Raw genomic sequence first — 25,769 nt, forward strand, 5'->3', positions numbered from 1 at the left:
CCCAAACTATCACTAGTCTCAATTCACTTTATACTAGGAGTGTTTTATTCAGAAGTACTTGACATCTATTTCACGTGGTATTTTAATAATTGTTTAATAATTCTGAGTGCTTTGATAACATCCACTGAACTTGATCATGCTTATTTGTTTATCTACCAGAAATTTGTTCCATTTCTCTTTAATATGTATATATTTGGTGTGTAACATCCACGTGTAATCAACAAGGGGAGTTGTTGGCTCTTGTCAAATCTTTCAATAATAGTAAAAATGTAATCACTCCATGTTTATTCAAAACTTAATCTTAAACAGGCTTAAATAATCACTTTAAAAAATTGACGTTCAAATATCAGCCTTGACCCTTTTGCTAATGTTGGCTTCAATTCCTGCAAACACGGGAAGCGTACTGATCAAACATACAGAGGTTTCATGGACAAGCCCAGCAAGCTGGTGCCCGGATATAACAGGCCATATAGAAAGACTGCCACTGGGACTTTTAGGGTACCAGACCAAGATGGCCGCAGCACAGGGCTGGCAAGGAGTCTGTTATTAACTCCCTCCCCCACCGCCCCGCCCCCCTGCATCCTGTTGGCCGCTGGTCACCATGACAATCACCACTGCCACTGCTATGTACATCCACTGAAATGAAACGGAGAGGAAATTCATCAATTTCATTGCATTAGTGATGTAATCATGAGCCTCCCCAATCGTTCAAATTCCATCGATTGGGTTGGGGGTTTTGGAGAATTCGGCAGGACTGAGGAACAAACCCCTTGAAAAGTACAGCGCAAAGAATCTGCCACTGATTTTCTGCTTTGGCGAACTAAGGAGGATGAACAAGGTACCAATCACTGAGAATTCCATGTGGCTGGACAGACAGATTAATTTGTCTACAGCTGTGGCTTGTCACAGCAGATCATCAGTGGCAAACAGCCCAAGCCGTAGTCAGTGGAGACACAGCCTCTCCGGTGGGCGGCCATTTTGAGCTTTGGTTGGCTTGTGGAACCCGGGCAATGGACTTGCTACGGAGAGGATCGGGCCCCGTGACTTACATATTTGGCCAGGAAGGAGCGATTGTCGCCAGAGTTGCCCTTGGCTTTCTGTGCTTTCTCTTCTTCCAGCTTCTGAATGTAAGCTTGGGTCTCTGGCCTGTAGAGTCAAAAAAAAAAAAAAAAGATTCTGTCTTTGAGATCACTGCTATGGTTTGTTCAAGCTCTGACGACCTCACACTGAACCTACTGTACAGTGTTGGACTGTTCACACTGTCTTGCTTATATTATCCTGCTTTACAAGTAGAATGCAAACACGGGATTTTCTCCACATGAGCTCAAACTTTCAAGGTAACTGCTAAATGACCCTTTTATGCATTTTCTACTTGTTGATTCGACTTGGAATGTTAACAGAACTGCACTGGAAGGTTAGAGTAAAAAAGACAGGTATTTTGGGGAGAATGGAGAGAGGGGGTTGGACGTCGGGGTGTTGGATGTCGGGGTGTTGGACGTCGGGGTGTTGGACGTCGGGGTGTTGGACATAAGGGTGTTGGACGTAAGAGTGTTGGACATAGAAGTGTTGGACGTCGGGGCGTTGAGTAAATGCGTACATACATCGGTGCTGGGACTGTGACTTCGAGCGACACTGTCGTGTTGAAGTAATTCAGTGCTGACGACTCGACCTCTATCTGGTCACATGACCCCCGTAGAGGGAGGACGTGGACGCCCATGACGTTCCCTGATTGGTCGGCGTGAATGGTGATGTGATCCGAAAGGCGCGACTCCACGAGTGCGCACTACAAACAGTGTAAAACCAACAGGAAAAACGAAACTCTATAATCCATTTTTGGGTAGAATTTTCCAGTGATGAAAGGTTAGGATTCCCTGAACCCTCACTATCGACCCAAAATAAGTTTCTGTGAGCATCCAGAGCAAAGATTTGATTAGAGCTTCTCACCGCTTTTGTAAATGACGACACATAATGGACCTCTTCGCTGTCGGACGGGCTGCCCATCTTGGTGGCCACGCGTATTCTGTAGAGTCCGTCAGTCTTGGCGACCTCCTGTGTACGATCATGGCATAAAATGACAAATGAATCTGGTGGAGCTTGGGTTGCTTATAAGACAGAACCAAACAGCCAACATCCAGAGGCTGGTTGTGTGGTATTTTGGTGGAAACTTGACTTGGATAAAAAAAAAGGAAATGCAATTTGATGTGGTATTTTGGTGGAAACTTGACTTGGATAAAAAAAAAGGAAATGCGATTTGACTTGTAGAAATATGAAAAAATTAACATCTCCTCGACATAAAGTCCATCTCGTTGCAGAGTGTGGAACCTGCTGACCCCGGCAAGCTCAGTGGTCAAGTGGTTAAGACGTCTTGTACCAAGAAGCAGGAGGTCGTTGGTTTGAGTACCATCTGAGTATAGCTTGTGAATTTTTTTGCACGCTCTCGGACAAACACTGAGTGTACTCAGTGTCATACATATACGTCGGAGGAAGGGCAAAACCCGTCATTAAAAAAAATGATTTGGTTTACAACACTGTCGTACAGCCCGCCCTGTACAAACTTTCAAAGTTCCAGATTTTTTGTCCTCTTTTTTTTGAGGGGGGGGTGGGGTGGTTGGGGGTTGACATCAAGTCTTCAGATGATCAGTACCCTGAGTTTCCGTTTCTCCCCTGCCGTCAGTGCAGTGGCTTGATTGAAGCTTCCTGAGCCTGCCTTCAAAGATCGGAAATTGAGTGTACCCCTGTTGGTGAACTTGGTGTTCAACCCTGGAAAGTTAAGGAAATTAGCCACACACTGAGGAAAAGTACACAATACATACATGTACATCAAATAAAATTCCTGAACATTTCAGTACACTGCAAAGAGAAATTGAAGAAGTCACTGAAAACTGAATATTTTTCTAAACTTAAAATCTGGACTATACATTTAAGTGGCTGCTTTAAGGTGAAGTTGGAGGGTAGGGCTTTGTATCACTAAAGCCTTTGTGTATTCGCTGTAACTAAATTACAGTAACAAAGAACAGCCTCCAAGGCATCAGCTATTCATAACTTCTATTAGGGCCGAGTCTATTCAAATAATTCACTGTTCGAATATTCGACCTTCAATTCGATCATATATATGAGCATTTGGCAGATCAGTGATGATTGTACATACAAAATCTGATGCAAACGTACACAATTGTAAATTCGGCCTATAGCTTCTCATGTCTAGGAGTATCTCCAGCGATTTAGCAAGATTTAAGAGATGAATAAAAAAAGCCCAGATGAAAATATTTATCCCTTTTAGATTTTTTACTTTTTGAGACATTGTAAGATTTCTGTCGCTTTTCATTTGAATCTGCTTGAAACAAGCCTCCGTAGAGCAATTTTCCTCATTTAAAACAAAAGAAACTTCGGCCTCCTTTTTCATGAAATTTCCATTCGGATATTCGGCACAGCCCTATTATTCTACATGGATGTGAGAATTTCAATTTTCATGCTCTGTTTGAAATTATTGTTTCATTTTTTCTCACCAAGTTCAAATGAGTGCTCAATAAGCAAGGTGTTGTCAGTGGAGTACGCTGAACCCGAGAATTCATCATCTGCTGGTCTCTCATGTCTCTGGTCTCCCTGAAACATGAGTGCAAGTTGACATGGTTGAAGGATTAAGAATTCCCCCAAAATTACTTAGGCATATACAGTTATCACATGAGGTCGACTGCAAAAACATTAATTTGAAGAACTTCCGACCAATTAAAATACAGGGCTAAAGAAATAAAACTAGTATAAAACATGAACTTCAAGTTCATCTATTCAAGTACATGCACATTTGACATAGACCATATATAGACATGTTCAATGTTAGGCCTGACGTTAGCCCACTACACGTCGTCTACATTGCATTGCAACTAAAGTCCAGGGTATAAAGTCCTCTCTCTGGGCCCTAGCCCCACAAGTACTAAGTAGGGCTGTCATGGCTGTGGTGGCTCTTTTGAAATATCCGTCTCTATTCTGTTGAAATCACTAAAATGTGCCTACGGCTGGCGTAAAATAACTTTCGCTGTGGCAGGAGGAATTCATACCCTGGACGTCAGTCATAGTGTAAATGAGGACAGCGTATAACCTGGGCTACATGATGTAGGCCTAAATACATGTAGATTCAGATGTGATTGTGAACCCCGTCCATGCCGGCCCCGAGAAAACTTTTGAGAGAAAAAGTAAAAGGCTATTCTGTTCACTTGTTCTAAGCAACCAACCAAACCACTAACAACAGATGTTTCAACCAGAATACCACAATACCTTCCTAGATCCGCTAATCACATGAAAACACGCAAAAAAGGCACAGGAAAATGACAGCACATCTCTCAAAGTGAGTGCTGCCATTTTAACTGTAATATATCTGCCGCTTGAGGGGGTAATCGTGAGTCGCCGGCCGCGCGCTGTCGAGTTCGGTACGGTGATGCGGGGCATGGCCGGCAGGTTGATTGGGATTTCCTTTTTTACAAATAGTCTAGTTTGGGAAATAAAACCTCATAAAATTCATATGCAATCATCAAGCCTCAATAACCATATCAAAAATACTTCCACGATTCTTCTTTAATCTGAGTGAATTTGTTGCGTGAAAAATTCTTGCTATGACACATAGTTCGCTTTTTTAAATATAAACCGGACGAGCGAATAACACAAAATGCGACCCCCTTTCTGTTAAAATGAAATGTGCCAGTTTGGGGAAGTGAAAGTATGAATATTCATCACTATCGAATAAAAGATCCATTGTCGATAATAAATTATCGATTTTTTGACGGCTGTGGCGCCCTTGTAGGAAGCCATTCGCGCGGAATTTCCTTCGTCAGTGAATTCGTTGTCGTGCCTCGCGTCGATCGATGACTCGTTTTTTTCCCTCAATTTCGTCAGCAGCTAGCTAACGCAACGAGCTCCGAGAGAATTTGCCACGCCCGGCCCGCGAATATTCGTCGTTCTTGTGCCAGTTAAAATACAAGGGACCTTATCGCAGGAATTTTGAATTTCACAGTTCCACTTGTCGGTGACTTGCGAGGTCGGTGTTCCGATTAAATTCACCTGAGTTTTGGCAGGTAAGTTGATGGATTTTCACGGGATTTTTGTGGTCGGCTCGATCAAGTGATTGTTCAAATCTGCCACTGCCATGACTGTATTGTTGTGTGGGAATTTAGTTCAAGCCGGAGAGGGTCTAATTGATGGGAATATTCGGCGTCGCTCTCTGATTTTGACAAGTTCTCGAAGCAGAGCCTACGGTACGCCTACGTAAATGAACTTCCATTTGACCCCTGCCGTTACATTGCGAAATTGTGTGACTAGAGAGACGAGCAACACGTCGCAACAGATTTCCTTCCTCAAAATAAGCGCTTGTCATTAATATGTTAAGTTTGCCATGATCAAAATCAGATGCACGACGCGAAATCAACATCGAGAATTGGAGAATTGCCTCAGGGTCAGGTTTCTGTGTTGCATACATGAAATAAGATTATATAGCATAGGAAGGAATGTTGCATCTTGATTCCACTTCAGCGTCTGTGTACAAAAGAAGTACAAAGTTTAGCATATGTAGGGAGACCAGATGGCCTACTTCCATGACTTCAAGTTAAGAAAACTTCACAACAAAATTGGAATTAATCTTTTCTCAGTCCTAGACTCACGACTCTTCAGCATTTCTGGGACGATTGACCTTTGTTGAGCCATGGAGGAAGAAACTTTGAGATACATTGGCCTGTGTTGGTGTAGTAGGCCAATGTGATGAAAAAAGTGGAGGCAGGATGCAACATTCTTTTTTCCATTGATTGTGGTAAATTCGTTGGACCACATAACTTACAGGTCTCAAAGTCAAAACTCAAGTCCACAAATCTGTGATAGGGTGTCGGTCTTCTTTTGATCTTGATAAATAGTCGCTGATCAGCTCCTATTGAAGCAACACTCGGCCAGGATATTTCTGCCAAGATATTTATGTTTTTTCCATGGTTAAGTAAAGTATTATGACAATGTCAACATGGCCTAAAAATGAAACAAAAAATTAAACCTTAACCCTAACCACCTAAGCCTTTTTGGCTAGGATACACCCTCAATCCCTCCTAATCGGCCAACAGCCACCATGAAAAAAGTGGATACGGCCTCAGTCCTCCAAAACTCTTCAGCAATTCCTCTCATGTTGAGGCAGTGCGAATGGCATCCTGGAGCAGTGTGGAGGATTTCACTTAATGTGGGCATGAATTTATGCATGGCCGAGCATACCATAAGGTCTAACCCACAACCTTGAGGCAATGCGTCCTTTGCAATCAGCAATGCCGTTTTGCCATGCAGCCTGAATCCTCCAAAATCTTCTGAAAACCACCTGGAGGAATTTGAAGGATTGAGGAGGGTTTGGGGTTAATTTTATAGCATTTTCAGCACTTGCCATAGGGCACTGATGGTTGTGTAATGAGAAAGTTTTTAAGTAGTCCTTCAGAATTCACCACAAGGTTTTTAGAGGACTTTGCAGGATTTAGGAAGGAAGGGCCCCGCTGCTGTTATTTTGGCATTTAAGGCTTGCTGCCTCGTGAAAGTGTGTGGAAAGATGTAGGCCCTACCAAGATTTTTAGTAAGGTTTCTAAATGTGTTAAAAAGGCTTTGACGAGGGTTTAAGGGTTAATAGTAAAATGGAGGTTAGCCGAACTTGAAACGTTCATGAAAATAAGGGAAAACAATTAACTCAATCGAGGCATTGTAAGACCGAGGCTTTGGTTTCCATAGAGATAGACATGTGTACTGTTGATTCTTGTCCAAATCCACAGGTCTGTACCTTTCAGTATTTTAAAAGCATTTCAACGTTTACTGTATGTGCTGGTCTGTATGGCCTGTCAGACAGTAAAGGTTGGGAAAAAAAGCAGTTGTCTTTGGTTGTCATTGTAGACAGGCTCTTGTGCTGGGAGGGGGGGCGTTTGGGAGAGGGGGAGCCAGGAATTCTTTTTGGGGGGGGGACAGCCCTGTCAGTTTTTTTTGGGGGGGGCGGGGGTTCGATTGTTTTGGACAGGTGGATGCATGATATCTGATGCCTTAGATTGCTACCAATGTACATGTACTTACGGACCTTTATACACATTCATGTACCTGTGGTAATTATTAAATTTTACCCCCCTACCCTCCTCTGGATCTGTGCCTGATTCTGCATCAGGGCACCTGCTACATGATGCATGACATGTAAATGTACCGGTGTGGTTTGGCAGCGACGTGTGTGACATGATTGAGGGCTGCTCTGGTATCATTTTAGCCGGTCGGCAGGCATCATTTTGCAGTCCTGCTCTGCAGGCAGTGTCGCAAACGTCTGCCCAGCTTGGCATTTCCTTTGGGAAATCTAAACGGCAACGGCTGCCCGCCAGGTTGCCGGAGAACCCTAAGCCAAATAGTGCAGCGCGGAGAGTGCACGGCTGTGTGCGTGTACGCGTGTGTGTTTTTTTCTTTACTTCACTGGAAAGTGGAACTGTTAGATAGGGTTGAGCTGGAGGAAATAACATATCGGGTACAGTACACGCATGTACTGTGTTTCACGTTGCAGGAAAGCCCAATTAAAGAATAGTTTTAATGGGTCGTGCATGTAGATTTCGGAGCAGGCCTTTGTTCGTTTTGGCCACTGAATCGAAACAACAGCACAACTTCCTTGTATAGACCACTCTCACTTTGCCTACAACTTGTCCGGGTGGGCAAAGTTTGCAGAAATATCACCTTTTGGTTGGTTTTCGATTTTACCTCCTACATGTAGCTGCATTTTTGTGAACTGTTCTTTTACTTTTGTACAGAGCGCCGCCGTAGTTCTAGCAGCCGCTCTTAGGAGAAACACGATTGTGGTGTTACCAGAGCAGACCCTATTCAAGGCTGCTACTTCATAGATTTATATTCAAAATATGAATAAAACAATTGAAAAAAAGCAATTTACTGGTGACAGTTTGACATCTTTCAGAGCAGGGAATGGTGCACATGCAGCAAGTAATCCCTAATACTGTACTATTTTTATTGACCAGAAAATTTATTGTACAGTGAACAGAGATCAGGTAAGCGTAGAGAAAAAAATATTTGGGGGGACCATTGTGTTAGATTTCAGAGGAGAGCCCCGAGCGTTTTATACAAACATGTATATGTACATATACGGTGCAGTGTATGGGGCTCAAACCCGAGACATGAAAGGAAGCACATTATGGGAGCACCCTTTTTTCCCCTTCCAACTTGGACCTCGCTGACAAAAAAGAGACCATAGAATAGCCTCTGGCTTGCCAAGGAAAAGGAAACAAGTTGCAGATTCAATCACCTTGCTTATAACTCTGCAAGGTGGAATGTGTTTACTAGTATGAAACTCCCTGGGGAAGTTAGGCAGGAGAAGTGCCCTTCTTACCCTGCCGAAATCACTTTCGTGTTTCATTGCCTGTGTGTATTTACTTGATAGCTTGGCAGGGTCTTGAGTTTGCTGTTTGCTCAAGCTGGGAACTTGCTCACAGATGTCAAACATACCACAAGTTAAGGGGCTGTAAATTTTCTGCCTTCTGCGAGCTTCAAATAAACAACTTTGCACAAATGCAGGAGTGGAAGAGGACATTGGTCATAGTTTGGGGTACGGAGGTGACCGTTAATGCCCTTGATCTCCTGATATTCTTCAAATTCTAGTACGTGTACATGTGTGTACATGTACACATACAGACTTTGAACATGTGCATGTCCAAATTTTGACTCTACTTCAAAACAAAAGCCAGAACGGGACGTCGGATGGAATGCCATGCCCAGAATACAGAAAGACCAAGGAAAAGCAAACTGTCAGATTGAATCCGGCACATTTACTGTAATATGGATGAGTGCAGGTCTTTGAAAGCATGCAAAATAAAACCCGTTACCCCAAACACCTGTTCACTGTACATAGTTCAAAGTGAGCCCACATGTACGTTGTCCAGATACATGTACATGTTTTCATATGTGTACATGTTCAGTGCACATTTCCTGGTAGTACGTGTACAGTACATTCTGCATTACCTGTTTAGGGAGCAAGAGGTCGTCGTGAAGTATTTGTGCGTGCTTTGTTTGCTCCTGAAGCTCTGAATAGCTTGCCCTGCATTCCAGCGGAAAAAAGAAATTCACCTGATGATTCATGCAGCTCTGGAAAGAGCAAGTGAAGTACTCGGTAATACTGTACATGTATGTATGTAAATACTGGTACCCTATATCATGCTGGTAATGGTGTATATACCCAACTGTACACGTACATGACTTTGTGTAAAGAGAAAGTTGGCCGGGGAAAAATGGTATTTTCGGATTTTGTTTTCCTTTTTTTCATATTGTATCCTTTCTCCATTCCGTATCAGTTGTCATTATTGTACCGGTACTTTGAGAAGTCTGCTTGGAAATTTTTCTCCTTGTTTTTCCGTCAGGGACAAATAGATTAAAATATCCACCCAGAACTTTAGGGTGACCTTGATCTGAAGGACTGTGGAAGGTAGAGACCGCCCTTCATTTTTCATCGAGATTGGTGACTGTTGAAATCGAGTGCCATTGGTTTCCTGATCAGTGGAGGATTTTGCAGGATTCGGGGGGGGGGGATGTCCGTTAAACGACGTCCAGGGAAAATCACACCCCGACAGTCCCAAATCCTCCGATTTCAATGTGATTTTACATACATGTACACCCTAGGGGGTTAGGACTAATTAAGAAGGGAAATACATGTATTGTTTTAAAACAAAAACTGAAAGTACTTGCACATGGGTTATAGTTCCTCGCTACTGTACGTGACGTTCAGAGTGTCGCTTCCCGATAATCATTTTGAGAACACTTCTTATCAGTGATACAACTGCCTCATCACCCTTCACAAATGTGCAGCTACTTGCACTGCTTTGTAAGATAACAGAGAGCACTAGGACACTGAGGGATTTTAAAAAAAATGGTTCAGTTTTCACAGTGTCTTAGAGTTAATGAATGTCTTTGTTTAGAGCATGCATGCCGCTTGGTACCGTGCATTGCAGCACCTGCGTCTTTGGTCAGGGCATTGAGTTACACTTTTTGATTGCACATGTATTTGGATTCGTAATCCTTTTTCTGAGTGGTTCAGAATGGCATGGTGAAGCCGTCCCCGACCGTGCATTTTTGTAATTAATAGTGACGTCATTCGCTACAGCAATATCCACTATACATTGCAGGACATGTGTACGGTGTATGTATGTTCACATAAATGCTAATTGCGATCTGTGTCTCCTACGTGTAGGTGTAGATACCCGGGGATGTTGTGTTACTTTTTTTTGTAAGGTAGTTCCCATCAACAAAATATGTGACCCTCTCTGTGAAAATGAGTCTTAAGTTGCCTGAGCCACTTTGGAGTAAAAAGTCCTTCAGAATAATGTTGCATAGTGTAAATTAATAGGAACCCACAGCATTTGTCACCATGGAGTATCCACTTTTATCAGGATGCCAAACTGAGTGATACATCAAACCAAAAAACTCAATTTGCTCTTTCCGATACAAATGAAAACTCAAAAAGTGGCCCTGGCGACTTCAGACTCATTTTCACAGAAATGTCAGAATGGGTCACATATAGACATCCATCAAAACCCCAGTTGCCAACACTTGTTCAGTCTGCTACATGAATTCCTCCGTGTCCAGGGCAAGATGTTTCATCATTCTCATCTGCGTTTTTTTCTCTTTTGGTGCCGCCAGCAACCCTGGGATTCTTCAACAGCATCTAATCATTATACTAGGGCGGGTATGGCCGTTTAGAATGAAGATCTCGTTTGCTGTCCTCACAAACTGTCAAGTACCAGGCAGGGTGGCTTTTTTTTTTGGTAACCTTGAAATCCTCATGCTTACTGTGTAAAACGTACAAGTACTAGAACATGCACGTACATGTGAAACACTCCTGTATAAGGAATGTATGCTAATCTCCAGTGTTAAGAATCACGAATCCCCCCCCCCCATTAAGCCGTTAACTGCTTGAAGGCTTTAAGGCCTTTGGTGGACAACAATTTGGGACCAAGGGGACCCCAGGCTGTACATGTATTTGTCTGGAGCAGAACTGTGGAATAGCTCAGAAGTTAAATTGGAGTATTCATGTACCAGTAGTTGTCATAATTAGCGCAGAAATATTCGCTTATTACCTATGTATCTACGAACTTGTTTAATCTACGTGTAAATGCTTTACATTGCAGTGTAGACATGTTGATACTTGCCCGTGTGTAGAGATTTTCACCCTTGAGTCATGACTTTATCAAAATCTCCTGTTAAAGTTAATGTCTTTATCATTGTAAGCTTACATTATTGGTACAATGTAACGGCAGTGCCAACAGAAGGACAATTTGCACATAAAATTGAGTGCCCAAAAAGCAAACGATCTGTCAAATTACAGTATGAACACTTCAGCTGGGCGTTGACTTGCATATTTTTATTGAACATAACGATTGGATTTATAATCCTACCTGTTCAATGTGTCTTTTGAATGCCAAAAGAAAAAAAACCCACAAACAACCAACAATAGTCCTACATGTAAAACTCAAATAAACTGAAAAAATAGAAAAAAAATTGTGAGATAATTATAAAGTAAGGGATGGATTAAATACACGTTTATTGCACCTGAGCGTCAGTGGCTCGACGTACATGTACATGGATTTTACACCCGTTATGGCTCTGACAGACCCCTCATTATGCTAGTCAGCATGTTTATTTACAGACAAGGTCCCTAGGCTAATGACTACACGTCACAGCAGTTCGCTGCGCTCAGACTCGGCCAACTGCTTTTACTTTCTTTACGTTCGTTAATGACTTGAGAATGGCCATTTCAATCAAGCCCGGCTGTCTCGTACAAAACATGTTTGGTGTGCACTCGCAGGCTTGCGCTTGTAATTAATTCACAGTTGCAAAGAGTCTCCTGTGTCGTTTTGAATGGACAAAGTCGCTCAGTCTGCATTGAAAAAGACTCGATGGTGAAATTCAGGCCGCCGTAGAGTTCATTTTGCAGGGTGCTAGAATTTAGAAATTACGCAAAATGATTTAGGTAATTTGGTTATAATTCAGTTTTTCTTAAATATTTGACTCTGGAAAAAATACAGTGTTTACCGTCCGTCAACACTATAGATGTTTCAGCCAGATACTGTACGTATGTTCTTTGCACGTTTTAGAGACAGATGAATGTAATTTGTAAGCTTTGTGATGTTTGCAACATAGCTACTGGTAATGAGGCACACGTCAGTCAGGCTTCAACCAAACCTTCAAGGCTGCCTGTGTTTCTCCTCTGTTCTGTACAGGTGTCTGGCACAGGAATTCAAAGAATTTGTTGAAAGCAATTTGCCTAATTGCTCCAGGGTATAAGGACATCTCTGGCTTAATTGTATTATTTGGACGGTGTCCTCCTTGGACAGCGCTGTAAAATTCAAAGCATATGGATTCAGTGGATAAAATAATTTGTTGGCTAATTACATTTACATGTACTAGAGTAACCCATTGAGGGGTAACCACACAGTTGAGGATCCTGTCATCAGCAAAAATGTATACACGTACACGTATACAATGTACATGTACATACATGACGTGTATACATGTACATACATGTACCTACCAGTTCATTTAGGAGGAGATTTTGAATAAAATGGCAGTGGGTAGATCGTGGTCATGAAACACAGGCCTGGGCTGGGCATATTTTTTTCACAAACATGCACACTTTTCTCCCCAAGGTGACCATCACGTTTATTCCAGCCAGTGCCCCGTTTTGCAGGTTAATAATTAATCCGTTGTGTCCATGTAGTGTGTGGGAAACCAGAGGCAGGAACACAGTGCCACATTCTTCCGTGTACTGCTGCTCTTCCAAGGGGCTTGCAGGTGCAATGCCATTCTAGCAGTTGCTGGGCTTTAAAGCTACATGTACATGTGTACAAGTACATTTGTGTACATGTGCCGGTGCAGTGTACATGTACATTGTACCGGTACATGTACATTTGCTGGATTTTGAGCGAGAGGTTAGTCTTTTCTGAATTGACCTACATTTGCATGTATACACGACAGGTGCATAACATTATGTAGTTCAAGTTAAGGTAACAGATAAGTCCCAACTCCAATCATTTCAACTGCATCCTGTGGGTACCAGCTTGAATTTTGGCTTGTACCTGCCACATACTATACATGTACATGTACATGCACACGTACCCTACGTGTACATGAAGCAGGCCTACACTTTTTGGGGGAACCCTGCTCCTTGACCTTTGCACACTAAGCCATCCTGAAAGAAACTTTCCTACCTGTAATCACAGAGCTACACTGTAGGAACATAACCCTATTCACAGCCCTACAAATATGGTACATGTACCCATACCATACCAACTCGAGGTCTGGCATTGACAGATTTTTTTGTCAAAAGGACAGAGCCTTGAGTAATTAAATCTTCCTCAGTTCATTACTGGGTCTAAACCCACTCTCAGTTCTGTTCCAATATTTTGATAAATTCAGGGCCATTCAGTGCAGCCTTTTGTTGTGTCTCAGGGAGCTTCCCGTCCATTTTGTTTGGATACAAAGAATGGCATCGAGATACTAGTTGTGAGTTTGACATTTCCTACATGTATAGTACCTCCATGGTTTTAGGAAGATTTGGGACAGAAGTTGGTACCCACATACGAGTACTTGTAAAGTACATTTATGTGTATAAATACGGGGTACCGGTGTATTTGTGCAGCAAAGATTTCCTTGTGTTGAACTCTTTCATGAAAATTTGACAGTCGTGAATTGGCAACTGCAAACTCGTGTCTAGGGTTTGTTCTGCCAAGGTTAAACCTTGTTGCCATTGTTTTCGATTATAAAAGAAATATGGTTTACCAGCATCTACTGAAAGAAGGAACTTCCTCATCAGATTTTGATGATAGGTTTGGCAAAGTGACAAAGAGAAATCAGTGGTAAATCATACATGTAAGTCTGCTCAGCACATGTGCAGTGTGGACTTACGTACGTGTACGTGCACCGTATTGGTACCTTTACCCACAGTGGTACTCAGATTTGACTTTGTTTATAAGGCCAAAATGAAAAAGTCTCCGCTTTCTGGTCAGCGTGTGCGTCGGCCATAGACCTGTGTGTCGGCAAAATAAAAAAGAAGCGAGAAAGTACACGAACATATTTTAGGTATGAGCTTGTAAAATACATGTACATGTGTATGTAAGAAAAGGGGAGATTTGTGGTTGACACCTGCTATCGATACCGTACTCGTAACAGTATTGTCGTACATGTACATGTATCTCTAGAACTACCAGTTAATGTGATGTACATGTACCGTACTGTGCGGGACGTGTACCGGTTTATTTTCCCATTTTCAGTTCTTCACAACATGCCTCAGACTACGGTGCGCGGATGATTCACTGCGTGAGTGGGAAATTCTACGGTAGCCTAGTCCTTGTTGAGATTACCTGGCCCTGTCTTCCCTCCCGTTCAATCAGTGAGAACTGTTTAAAAATGAGCGCGTTATTATGAGCAGCAATGGCTGGCGACCGAGTCAACCGGACCCCTGGATTCATCGGTAATGATCACCTTTGCTGGCCGGGGTAGTTTTCATTCAGCTGTGACCGAGGAGGTCGTTTCCTTCCCTCCCCGTCTTATGTTGCAGTGACAGAGTCCCATTTCTATTTTTAAACTGCGGGCGTGGGCGGTGCGCTCGCTTGCACCGTACTTTGCTTCACCAGCTGTCGGGTTGAATAACGAAGGTCAATGTATGTACTGTGCGTGTATTAAGAGGGAACACTTGGAGATTTTCGGTATGAAATGTGTGAATGAATGAAGCCTGGTACGATATCTCAGTCAAGGGAATTAACAGGGTGTACGGCATGTGGTTATTGTGGTATTGTCTATAATGATGGAAATGTATATCAGTACAGTACATGTACATTGGACATATTCTAGGCAGGCATGTGTCCACGTACAGTATGTACATGTATACTGTAAATCAGGTTAATTACATTTACATGTATCAGCAACAGGGTACATGTACATGTATAGCCGGCATTCGGCAGTTGAAAGGGATCCACAGTTGACACATTTCTTTCAAGCGATTCAAAGAAGTCTGCGTTTTTAGGATCACAATACATGTATTTAATAGAATATCTTACAGTTGAAACAAGTTCAAAAGGTTTTTTTTTTTTTCTGTCGTGTTGAGTTGCATACATGTACATGTGCAGCATTGGTGAAGCTGTTGTACATGTATTTGTATATGCACACCTGTGCAGTATGTATGCTATCCGGAAAAAGTTTTTCAAAGATCAGTAGGAAGTCTGAAATATCAGATGAAGGATATGATGACACAAAAAACCCTCAAAATTTCCCCTTTTTGGTGGGTATTTTTGGAATTGACCAAATGTAAATTCAGTCAAACATGATCTGTGGTAATGACAGTACGTGTAGCTTATTATACCGGTAAACTTTAAGTGACCTAGCTGTGGAGTTTCGAAATCACAAGACGGCATGAACTTGTAATGAACACAGGTACACGTACATGTAACATTGCGTAAAATTTCAACTTTTACTTCCTTCAACAGTATGGTACCGCTAATTGTGCCTTTTCTACATTAGGAATACAGAAAGACGAGTGCAGTACGTGATTTTTATGAGTTTTCCATATTTAATGCCCAGCCTAGCACAGTGAAACTGAAAGTTTCCTTGGAAATCGCAGCTTGACAATACAGTGTTGGCTTAGTTGATAAGAATCAGTTGAGCTTGCCTCATCGTATTTGCTTTTCTGCTCTCTGTTATCAATTTGTCCACAAGTAATGTCTCTGGATCAATATACACTGAGGTTTTGATAATCGGATAAAATATCACTGATACTGGTTTAGCTTTGGGGTGGGGAACCATGTACATGTACTATACACTCTCTGCACACATGCTCATTCTTTGGGACATGTGCATGTACAATACTGGAAGTTCGTTGTTCAGTGGGTTGTTTTTGTGTGGCATGGGCATTCTGCCAGACAAAATGTTTTATGATACTACATATGTACACGTACTAGAGGGTCATACAGTATTGACGATATTAAAAAACTGACAGTTCCCTTCATAATTTTCTCGGTTTTTTTTTCCCTCACTGAATTTCAGGTCAAAGTTAAACCTTGCTTGCATAATACCGGAACCGTTTTATGAGCTTGATAGTCTCTTACTGACTGAATTAAAATATTTCACAGTTTGCACATTAGACGTACATGTACATGTAACATTTTATCAGTTTTTGGTGGCCCTGCACTGTAAATGCAAGCGTGACCACAAAAAGAAATTTCCCTACGGGAACAATTTCCCGGAAAAATTTCCTTGACTGAAATGCAGGTAAGGTAAAATGCTGCCATTGCAGGCCTACATGTACGTGTAACATTGACAAATGAGGAAAACTGCACTACATGTACCGGTATATGGATATGTACCGTATACGTGTATAAAAATTACCTCATAAGGGTACCAATTGTACGCATGTACCATACGTGTACATTTTTGTGTACAGTACATGTATATGTACTTGTTCCTTTCTTGTAAAGAAAGATGTTACGGGTTCTAATTTCACCACTCCTTTCCTCACGGGGTCGCAGAGATTTGTCTCTTGCCTTCAGGGAGAAAGCAATCATTCTCCGTGGCAAAATAGCGGGGTTCCGTCTGATCACTGCTGCCGAGATCTTTTGTCGTTTAACACTTCTTCATTTGATGGTAATGGCTCTGCTCTGGGAGATGCGGGCTCGTACTAGTTCACGTCGGTACATGCCGTCATGGTACGAGGGGGGGTTTTAACCCGCAGGGGTGTATTGATTTTGCTGTTACAACAGAACAAGGAGTTGATTGTAAACATGGGCGCATCGCAAGCAACACTACTCAAAAAAAGTTAAGGACCACTTTTTTATTTGTGTGTCACCTTTTTATCTGAGATATTTTACTACTGAATGTCTCTTGCATCATTGCACTTTTAAACAAAAATTTTTTATTCCAATGAAAGCACCATCTAAAGTAGACACAAAAAATGAAAGATCTAGACCCCACTCATTGCTTGGGAAAAATTAGGCTACAAGTTTAGAAAAAAGTGGTCCTTAACTTTGTTTGAGTTGTTTATTCAGGCATGCTTCTTTTCCTCGGATCAGCTGATTTTCTCGTTTTTCACTTCACACTGGTCCCATTAGGAATTGAAACACACTGTACAAAATGTTGGAAATATTGGAGTTTCCTTGTTTTTTGGTTTCGTTAAAGTTGCGTGCCTGTATATAGGGTCATTCTGTAAATTAGGGTCACATTTTGTGTGTGTCTGTCACATCTGACACATGATTTTTGTAAGTTCAGAACACATTCTCTAATTTTCAAGAGTGATGAATTAATGCAATTTACCTGCCAAACAAATACCGGTAGAAATAGTTTGAAACCAATTTACATGATATTTCCATGTCAAATTACACAGGTCAAGTGTAACAGACAGTAGGAATACAAAAATGTTACAATTGTGGACCCTGAATTTGTAGGATGGCCCAATCGCAAAAGTGATTTTTTTTTCTGTTTATCAAGGGGAGGGAGGTGAAATAGATTACCAGATTTTTGGATTCTGAGTTTCCATGAACAGTTTTGACAAATGAAATCAAAGATTTACAACATGCCGCTCTACTAAAAATGTTTCAAAGTGAAGTGGCCTTCAAACTCATGAAGTTGTTTTTTCAAACATACATGTAATGTATTAGTGATGGAACTAAAATGCCCTGTATCTGCCTACGTGTACCGTATTGATTTAATTTAATCTAAAAACATACTAGTATTCTTACCTTGTTCCTTAGCAGAAAAAGCCAAAGGAAAAAAAAACAATTCTTCCCTAGGTATTTAATGTCCCAAGTTGACCCAGGGATGTGCCGATGGCAGAACACATGTACATGTACTTTCTCCAACTGGTGCTGCGGTATGCACGCTGTACCGGTACATGTACACATGAAGCACCCATGCATGGTACTTCACGAAAATCTCCCTTATTTGTCAAAAGATGGCTAATTCACACCACAGAGTGCTCATCTTGCTCTAGCTCTACATGTACACTCTCTCCTCTAGGCCTGAGTCAGTTTGAATAATTCACTATTCGAATATTTGACCTTCAATTCGGTCGAATATCCGAATATTCAGTTGTACCGACTTGCAGATGGTCGAGGAACAAACCATATACAAAAGCAGTTGCAAACAGACACAGTCGCACATTATAATCACTATAATAGTTTTCATGTCATGGGAATCTCCAGCCACGATTTAGCAAGATTTAAGAGACGAACAATAATTCTTTTCCTGTTGAAAATGTATATGTTCCTTTTACATTTTTTAATGAATAATGTACTTTTCAAATCATTGTGAGGTTTCATTTGAATTTACTTTGAGCAAGCCCCTACAGTGCAATTTTTCTTATTTAAAACAAAAGAAAATTCTCCCTTCCTTTTTGACATTAATTTTGCATTTGAATATTCAAATTTGAAATATACATGTAATATTCGTATATTCGATGATCAATCGAATATTCGGTTATTCGGATATTCGGCACAACCTTACTCTCCTCTGCAATGACCCTCCCCAGAGTATGGGTGAAACAGGCTCTAATTTGATTGCATCAAATTGACATTCCGTTCACAGGAGTTGGCACCCCAGGGGCAGGGAAAGACAGGGACCAGGTCTGCAGCTCTGTGTGGAGATAAATTATGCATTGGGCCTGCAGGGATGGATTTTCTTCCAGTGTGGGAGGTGGGGGAATAGCATTTTACAACACTGGCCTGTGAAGACTTTAGAGGCTTTGCGTCAGTCATTTCCTGTAGCCATCTTGCAAGCCAGTTGTTTTGTTCCAGAGGGATAATTCCTTTATACAAACCCTGTGCATCCAAAGCATTGACCTGCAATATGGCAGCGGGGCAAACCTCCTACAGTATATTGTACCTGGTAAATCATGTACCGTATACCGGTACATGTACTGGTACATGTGTTTAAATTGAGCACCGACAACCATGGCTGAATTAACATTCTGCACCAAGCTTTGGGGTACCGTTACATGCACATGTAGACTTGTAAGCAGTCGATACTGGTACGGTACCAGTACTCATGCTGGTAATTTGAAAGGAAAAATTGGGACTTGTCTCTAATTGGTGATATTTTGAGAGTCCCGTCATGGCGGCACATGCCTGTACACGTTATATAATGAGCACATGGACTTGGTATCCTGTCAAGCAGTGCACATGTGAGAACACTGTACCGATATAATTACTGATTGCAAAGTGCACTCGCTGCTTGCACTTTCTTTTCCAGGCAGAAGTTCATGTACTGTTTAAGCCACCTGCATGTTTCAACCAATTAAGAAAGTGACCAGACACGCAGGGATTGATTTGAGCAGAATTTATTTGTATTCGTACATATACATGTACACCTGTACATGTAGTTTACACGTATTCATGGGTACATGTGTGTGCTGTTCGTGGAAGCCTTTTAAATGAAAGCTGAAATAATGAGAGCTGTGATTAACATGATTCCTGAAATATTGCTGTTTTTCCACACGCCTCAACTCCATCTGCCGGGAGAGACACAGTCATGTAATACATTTTGTCCCTGAACTGAAAAAATAAACAGTTCCCCTCATTGATGTGTAAACAGTTCCTCATAGAATCAGCACAGTATAAACACTCGACGCCAACTCCCGGACCCTTGCTAAATCAAAACTCCCTCACAGCGCGAGGCTATTGACTCTGTAACGGCCGTCTCTGCTCTGCCCGAGCTCTTTGTGATATGAAAATCGTCCCGGAGGTATCGACTTTTTTTACTGTGGCGGAGGTGTTTGAATACGTTCGTGCATGTATACAGAGGTATACACTATGTGCTCAGTGCGTGGCTTTGCCGAGAAGAAGAACACGGCACAACAGTTTGTAAATGTCTTCAAGAGCAGTTTGTTTTAGCCCCCCCCCATCGAGCCAACATTCTTCTGTTACGAGTACCAACAGGACCTGCCTGCTTTGTTGAGTTTTTCCAGATGTTATGGCGATTACATACCAGTCCTGGTTATGACATGGGTACATGTAGTTTTCCTCGCATGTACATGTACATACCAGTTTATCTAAGATTATGTACATGGACACACATGTACAAATGTTCTACCGTACATGTACATGCAGTGACTGATGATAGGAAAGTGCCAGCAGTATATGTACAGGTGTATGCCTGACACTTGTTCTCGTTCTTTTACTGTACCGGTACATCACCTTATAATTTACAGCACAGGTACAGGTACCGTACACTGGGCACTATACCGGTATGTACGTGTACGTACGCAAGTTGATGCAACCATGTACATTGTACAAGGTACATTTACATACACGTCAATGTAAAAGTTCATGGCAGCCGTAATTTTTGTGACGGCAATTTGGAATTGATTTATCGATCGTTGGATCAGGTTTATATTGAACATCTGTTTAACTGGGTCGTAAAAGTGACAGAGATGGGGGCGTAGAGGGTTTCATTTCCATCACAAGATCTGTGTTGCGACACTAAATGTAAACATTTGCTAAGCTTTTGGTGTTTGTGGCTGGCATGTGCCCAGCTCTCAACTGTGAAACCAGCCCGTCAGAATTTGTCATGAAGGTTTCGAAGAAAGACAAGGACGCATGTAGACGTCCAGGTAGGAATTTTGTTCTCTTATGTGTATGAGCTCCTACCAATACATTTGTGATGTAAAGAAGTAGCTGTTAAAAAAAGGGGTTTATGTACAGAGTACCGGTATGTACCGGGTACCAGTTCATACATGTACAAATAAATATTTGTGCTTGTACATGTAAATTACACATGTGTATGTTCATGAATGTATAGGGCCGTTTTCCAATACTTAACTTCGTCTCTGTTGCAGGCTTCGTCTCTGAAACCAATTCCCAATTTGTGGGCCTGAAGCGTAAAATAAAATTGAAGTACTATAATGTTTGGCTCTTTTGCATCTTACTTGATGTTTTGTGGCACTATCAGACTTCCTGTTGCGCTTACAACTTTAAAATCAGGTAGTGAAAAAACAGTTGAAGCCTGAGACGGAGCCGAAGTCGTGTATTGGAAAACTGCCTACGAAAATCTTAAGCAAGTCAATGTTCCATGAATTGTGTTTTCATGGGTAGGATTATTCCGCATCTTTAAACTGTTCATTATTTTTAAAAATGAGACTTGATCAGAATTCATTTTGTAACTACGGTACCGGTAGTGTGCCCCTTTAATGGACTACGGTATTTTTCGGCCAATCCTGCTGCTCATGCAAATGAGTTGGCAGCTGTTGGGTGCCAGAGGTCAGTGACTCATTGTGGATAATTTGAATAATTGATGCTGGTGGTTAGAACAGTGAAGGTGTAAATTATGCTAATTTCTGACGGATGACCATAAACAAAGTACGTGTACATGTATGGGTGTACATTGTAGGCCCTACATATACAATGTACATGTACCTCTACAGTACAAATTCCGGTACACTTTTTCCTGTTTTTAAAAACTTTTAGATCTCTATTCAATATTTCTCACGTACTATTAAAAAATGAACCATATACTCGTACGTATTTAACTACTTGCACATGCATATTAAACAGGAGTGGAATCTGCCTACATGTACTGATACCATTTCAGGAAAATCTATAATTGATCAATGTTAAGCACAGGGAGAAGCGTCACTGTTGTTGCCAACCCGTGCACAAATACAACTACACTACAAGTGATCGATCAGGACAAATCAAGTATACGGAAGACCCGGAGGGAGGAGTAGGAGAAAGACAATTATTTACCCAACCAAAAAAAAATTGTTATGGTATTGAGGTTTTACTCTTTTTGTCTTTTATTAGAAATGAAGACAAGGTTATGGGTGTTTCAATTGGGTCAGGTTTGTTGTTGTTAACGTATGGCACGTACATTGTTTACAGTAGGTACCTATGTAACACTGTCTGACTGTAGGCCTCTGGTACCAGTGCATACATATGATATTGGCATGAACCCCATGACACTTGCAGTCCTAGACGCACAGGTAGGGTACTGTGTTCACCTTTTCGCATCAAGCTGTTGAGTGCTACATGTAATTGGCTAAACTCAAGCACTGATTACCATTGTTCATTTTAACATACATGTACGGCTACATTTTTTGATGGCCTTTTTTTTTTCCAACTACACTTTAGTTGTCATAGCAACGCATGGCAAATAATGTTCATCTTGTCCCAGTGTATACGCTACTGTAGCGGTACATCCAGGGGTGAGATTTCTCAGCTTTTAAAGCGGATTTCAGCTTTTTTTTGTTTTGGATTTCAGCTTTTTTTACTCACTGGCTGTGTACAAAAAGTATAGGAGATTTTTACAGTTCAGTTTCTTTAAAGCCTTTTTTCAGCTGTTTTCGGCTATTTTAACATTGTCATATACGTGTACCAGGCACGAAATGGGACAGACGGACAGACGGGTACCCCCCAACAAGTCCAATCCCTCTACACACTCCAGCCTATTGTCACTTAACACATCCCCCCAATGTCTGAAAAGAATTCCTGAGATACCAGTATAACAATGACCAACACAAAGGTGGGGGGGGGCTCTCTCTGTCCCGTATTTTACTTCATATGATTGGTCAATTTCACCCCTGTGCATTGTACAATGTAACATGTTCAGTACATGGACTAGTACATGTATGTACTTTCACCTAGATGTCAATGCTTTACAGCTGTCTCTACACGTACATTTACGGTATGCCACTTTGTGCGTGTTCCATCCTATCATTCAATTGACAGAAATCAGGCTTTTGCATAAATACTGTTACCGTACACTTGACTGGACGTTGTACATGTACCATGTACATGTAGCTTACACAATGCGCACAGCTGCCCGGGGTCGTGAAACTGTGCTGTGTACATGTACATGAGCCACACACTGTACATGTGCATGTGAAGGATGTGGTGTGCATGAATATATATCGTACAAGGTGCGGTCCAATATTGTACGGTACATACAATACCCCGTACAATACACATGGTGCATTTCCCCGAGCTACTGCCCTCATTGTAATAATATTCTAAAGACGCGACCCTGGCCGGCCTGCATCCTGGCATTGCCATAGAAACAACAGGTTGCCATGGCAGCTTGGGGGCCGGCCAAGGGAGCAGCTTGCTCAGGTGGGAGTCTGGTTCTCTCAGTTCCATCATGTCTCCTCGCCGAAGAAGAGCTGTCCTTGAGAAGTGGGTGAATTTAAAACCAGTTCAAGTGCCCCCCCAAAAAAAGGGGGGAGGGGAAACCATCATGGTAACCATTACATTTACCAGGGGTGTGAGAATTCAGGTTTTAGCTGATTTCAGCTTTTGTTTGTTTCGATGTTGACCCTGAATTTCGGCTTTTTATTTACAAAAGTATGGGAACTTTTTACATTTCACCTTTTTGCTAGCATTTTTCAGCCATAATTTGAAGTGGCCCCTCACACCCCTGATTCACTTGTAATGGAACTTGTATACAGTGTACATGTACAGTGTGTGAATGCCGCTGGTACATGTGCTGGGGCGTCCCTAATTAAAAATTCAAAATAATTTTAAAAGAAGAGAAAAATGAAAGAATTTGAGTAATCTAGCATCCACACGCAACAGGCATTAAGTTTGAAAGCTATTGAAAAATAAATGGAGAAAATTTGAGAAAATGGTTTGATTGATTGAACTGAATGTAAAATTACACCCATAGTAAAGTACCAATACGTGTACCAGTGCAAGAAATGTGCAGTTAAACGGGTGAGAGTTCTTGGCTTTTTAGCTGATTTCAGCGTTTTTTGTTCTGGATTTCAGCTTTTTTTCCTCACTGGCTGTGTACAAAAGTATAGGAGATTTTCTCAGTTTAGCTTCTTTATGCCGTTTTTCAGCTGTTTTCAGCTATTTTTATCATTGGTCAATCTCACCCCTGGTCACATGTACTAGTAGGTACATGTACCTGTGAAATTGCCCCTCATTTATTGTGCGGATTAAACTTCAGTGTCCTGAATTGTGCACGTCAGAACAAAGTCAAAAGCACTTTCGTACAATTTTAAGCCAGTGCACGGCAGTCTAGTGGTCGAAGTTACGGTCTCCCGCACATTAACGTAATTTCCACTTAGCCAAATTGTCCAGATATATTAAAATACCATCAGGAAAAAAGGGGAAAATTGCTGAAGGTTTAAAATTGGGATGCAGTGGTGCGTGCAAAAGTAGCGATTAGTGAGCCGACTGCCGTACAGAATGCGTAAATTAGCATGGCTACACGTGACCCTTTTGGGGAGAGAGTGAATTCGCCTGTAAAGATGCCACAGCAAATACACCGTATGTACCGGTAGGTACCTCCATGTTCACTGCCTTTAAACGACGGTACACATGCTAGCAAACAACCACATACCAGTACCCAGCACTGTTTATATTTTTTTTTTAATCCAAGATTAAATTGGAATGCACATTCATACACACTCAAAGATTTTAGGTAGGAATCTGGGAGTCGCTTGGTCGGTCTGTTTTGAATCGGAGATAGCATGGAAGGTTTTGACATACTTTCACAGTTCGTTTGCGTACGTGTATGACCTACCGATTATTGCAAGCCTTGCTTATTTTTCCTTGATGCCCCAGCTCGCGATCTGGTTGATGTGACTAGATACAGAAGCCAAAGTTCATAACTTTCACTACTCCCTTGGAAAACAAGTTCTGAATGAAGCCATCCATCACCCATTCTTTCTGAGATCTTAATCGTCAAGACAGGAATTCCCACGTTCCATGTCTGAACCTCTGCCTAGTGATGCATTCTGTACAATGTATGTGTACATTTACTCAACAGCTCGTTATATCAAGTGATAGCACTCCCCCCCCTTGTGGGTAATTTTTTTTTCTGTTGGGAGCCGTCTCTGGAACTGATGATATCTATGACAAAACTTGTCGGCCTTGGCTGTTGTTCATACGTGCATCAGCGCCTTCACATCATGAAGTGCTTTAATAACCAGTCGACGAGAGCATTTTGCAAGAATTCAGGACAGGAATTTTACATATTGCTTGACCAAGTTGGTTCTTTCTCTGGATTTGACAGGAGAATAACTTATTTGAGAAAAAGCTCATTTTTTCCCTCGATTCCGTAGCATTGGACTTTGAAGCCAAATGCTTTAGACCTACCAGTACAGTTGGGGCAAAGAAAATAGTTTTCCTGATTTTTTTGCTGTTTGAAACGGTTTTGCTAATTTTGTTTTTATGAGGTCAGACAAATTGTATCTCAATTTAATGTTCATAGTGTGTACATGTACATGTACTTCAATTGAAAATACTCAGGGACATTTAATATAGTTCAAAACATTAATATTTCTGAAAAATCACTTTATGAAAAATTTGAATCTACCCCCTCATTGTGTTTCAGAAACACTTCAGAAATGGTCCACTGCGACTGAGATGTGACCTAGACTACAGAGGGTGGCACCAAATATTAGGGCTTGGAGTAAATATCAATATGAATCGTACATGTATACATCTCTGGGGGGCTTTATTTGAGGCATACACCATGTACATTAAGTAGAGACCCATCTTGTGTGTCCTTGGAAAAGAAAAGTTGGTAGGACTGAGTGAAGTTGTGAAATTTGAGGAAAACTGTTTTTGTTCTACCAGGTGTTCTGTTATTTAAACTTTTTACCCCATCTGTACTGTAAGCGTAACAGTTGTATTCTCAGTCACTGTCCCAGAGTATAACTCAATTTTCCCATTGAAAAAAATTGTTTAATTAACCCGAACCCCCTAGGCCTTTTTACTAGGAACCATCTTGAATCCTCCGAAATCCTCCAATTTTCA

At 41.5% G+C, this 25,769-nt stretch overlaps 2 protein-coding genes across 4 annotated transcripts in view; one reads left to right on the top strand and one right to left on the bottom strand.

Moving 5' to 3' along the window:
• Positions 1-22: 22 nt before the first annotated feature.
• On the bottom strand, positions 23-4,420 carry LOC110974993 (ER membrane protein complex subunit 10-like). Of its 2 annotated transcripts, none has more exons than XM_087130400.1 (7): positions 4,273-4,420; positions 3,510-3,603; positions 2,645-2,763; positions 1,945-2,049; positions 1,602-1,783; positions 1,050-1,146; positions 23-636 (listed from the first exon to the last, which is right to left on the bottom strand). In XM_087130400.1, exons 1-7 carry the CDS (start codon positions 4,354-4,356, stop codon positions 547-549), a joined length of 771 nt encoding a protein of 256 aa, XP_086986526.1. In that variant the 5' UTR covers positions 4,357-4,420; the 3' UTR covers positions 23-546. The 2 variants fall into 2 exon arrangements, with proteins under 2 accessions (XP_086986526.1, XP_022082704.2); XM_022227012.2 differs by having other exon boundaries at positions 2,645-2,760; positions 3,507-3,603.
• A 388-nt stretch (positions 4,421-4,808) lies between these two features.
• The window catches only part of LOC110975001 (tetraspanin-18B-like), a 34,417-nt gene continuing 13,456 nt past the window's right edge, over positions 4,809-25,769 (top strand). Inside the window, exon 1 of one of the 2 annotated variants that reach the window (XM_022227033.2) lies at positions 4,809-5,066. The gene's annotated coding sequence lies outside the window, so the exon portion shown is untranslated. The remainder of the gene's footprint in view (positions 5,067-25,769) is intronic. The other variant, XM_022227028.2, reaches the window with a different exon arrangement.

Source organism: Acanthaster planci, linkage group LG20, assembly GCF_054643075.1.
Source record: "Acanthaster planci isolate LZ-2023a linkage group LG20, COTS_SCS, whole genome shotgun sequence".
Taxonomy (NCBI): Eukaryota; Metazoa; Echinodermata; class Asteroidea; order Valvatida; family Acanthasteridae; genus Acanthaster; species Acanthaster planci.

Bases quoted from the DNA above. Each gene is read 5' to 3' on its own strand.
- LOC110974993 (XM_087130400.1), bottom strand. From the start codon at position 4,356: ATGGCAGCACTCACTTTGAGAGATGTGCTGTCATTTTCCTGTGCCTTT. The intron at 1,784-1,944 runs GTGAGAAGCTCT...CACTGTTTGTAG, and splicing joins TGTCGTCATTTACAAAAGCG to TGCGCACTCGTGGAGTCGCG. The intron at 637-1,049 runs GTAAGTCACGGG...GTTTCATTTCAG, and splicing joins GCTCCTTCCTGGCCAAATAT to TGGATGTACATAGCAGTGGC.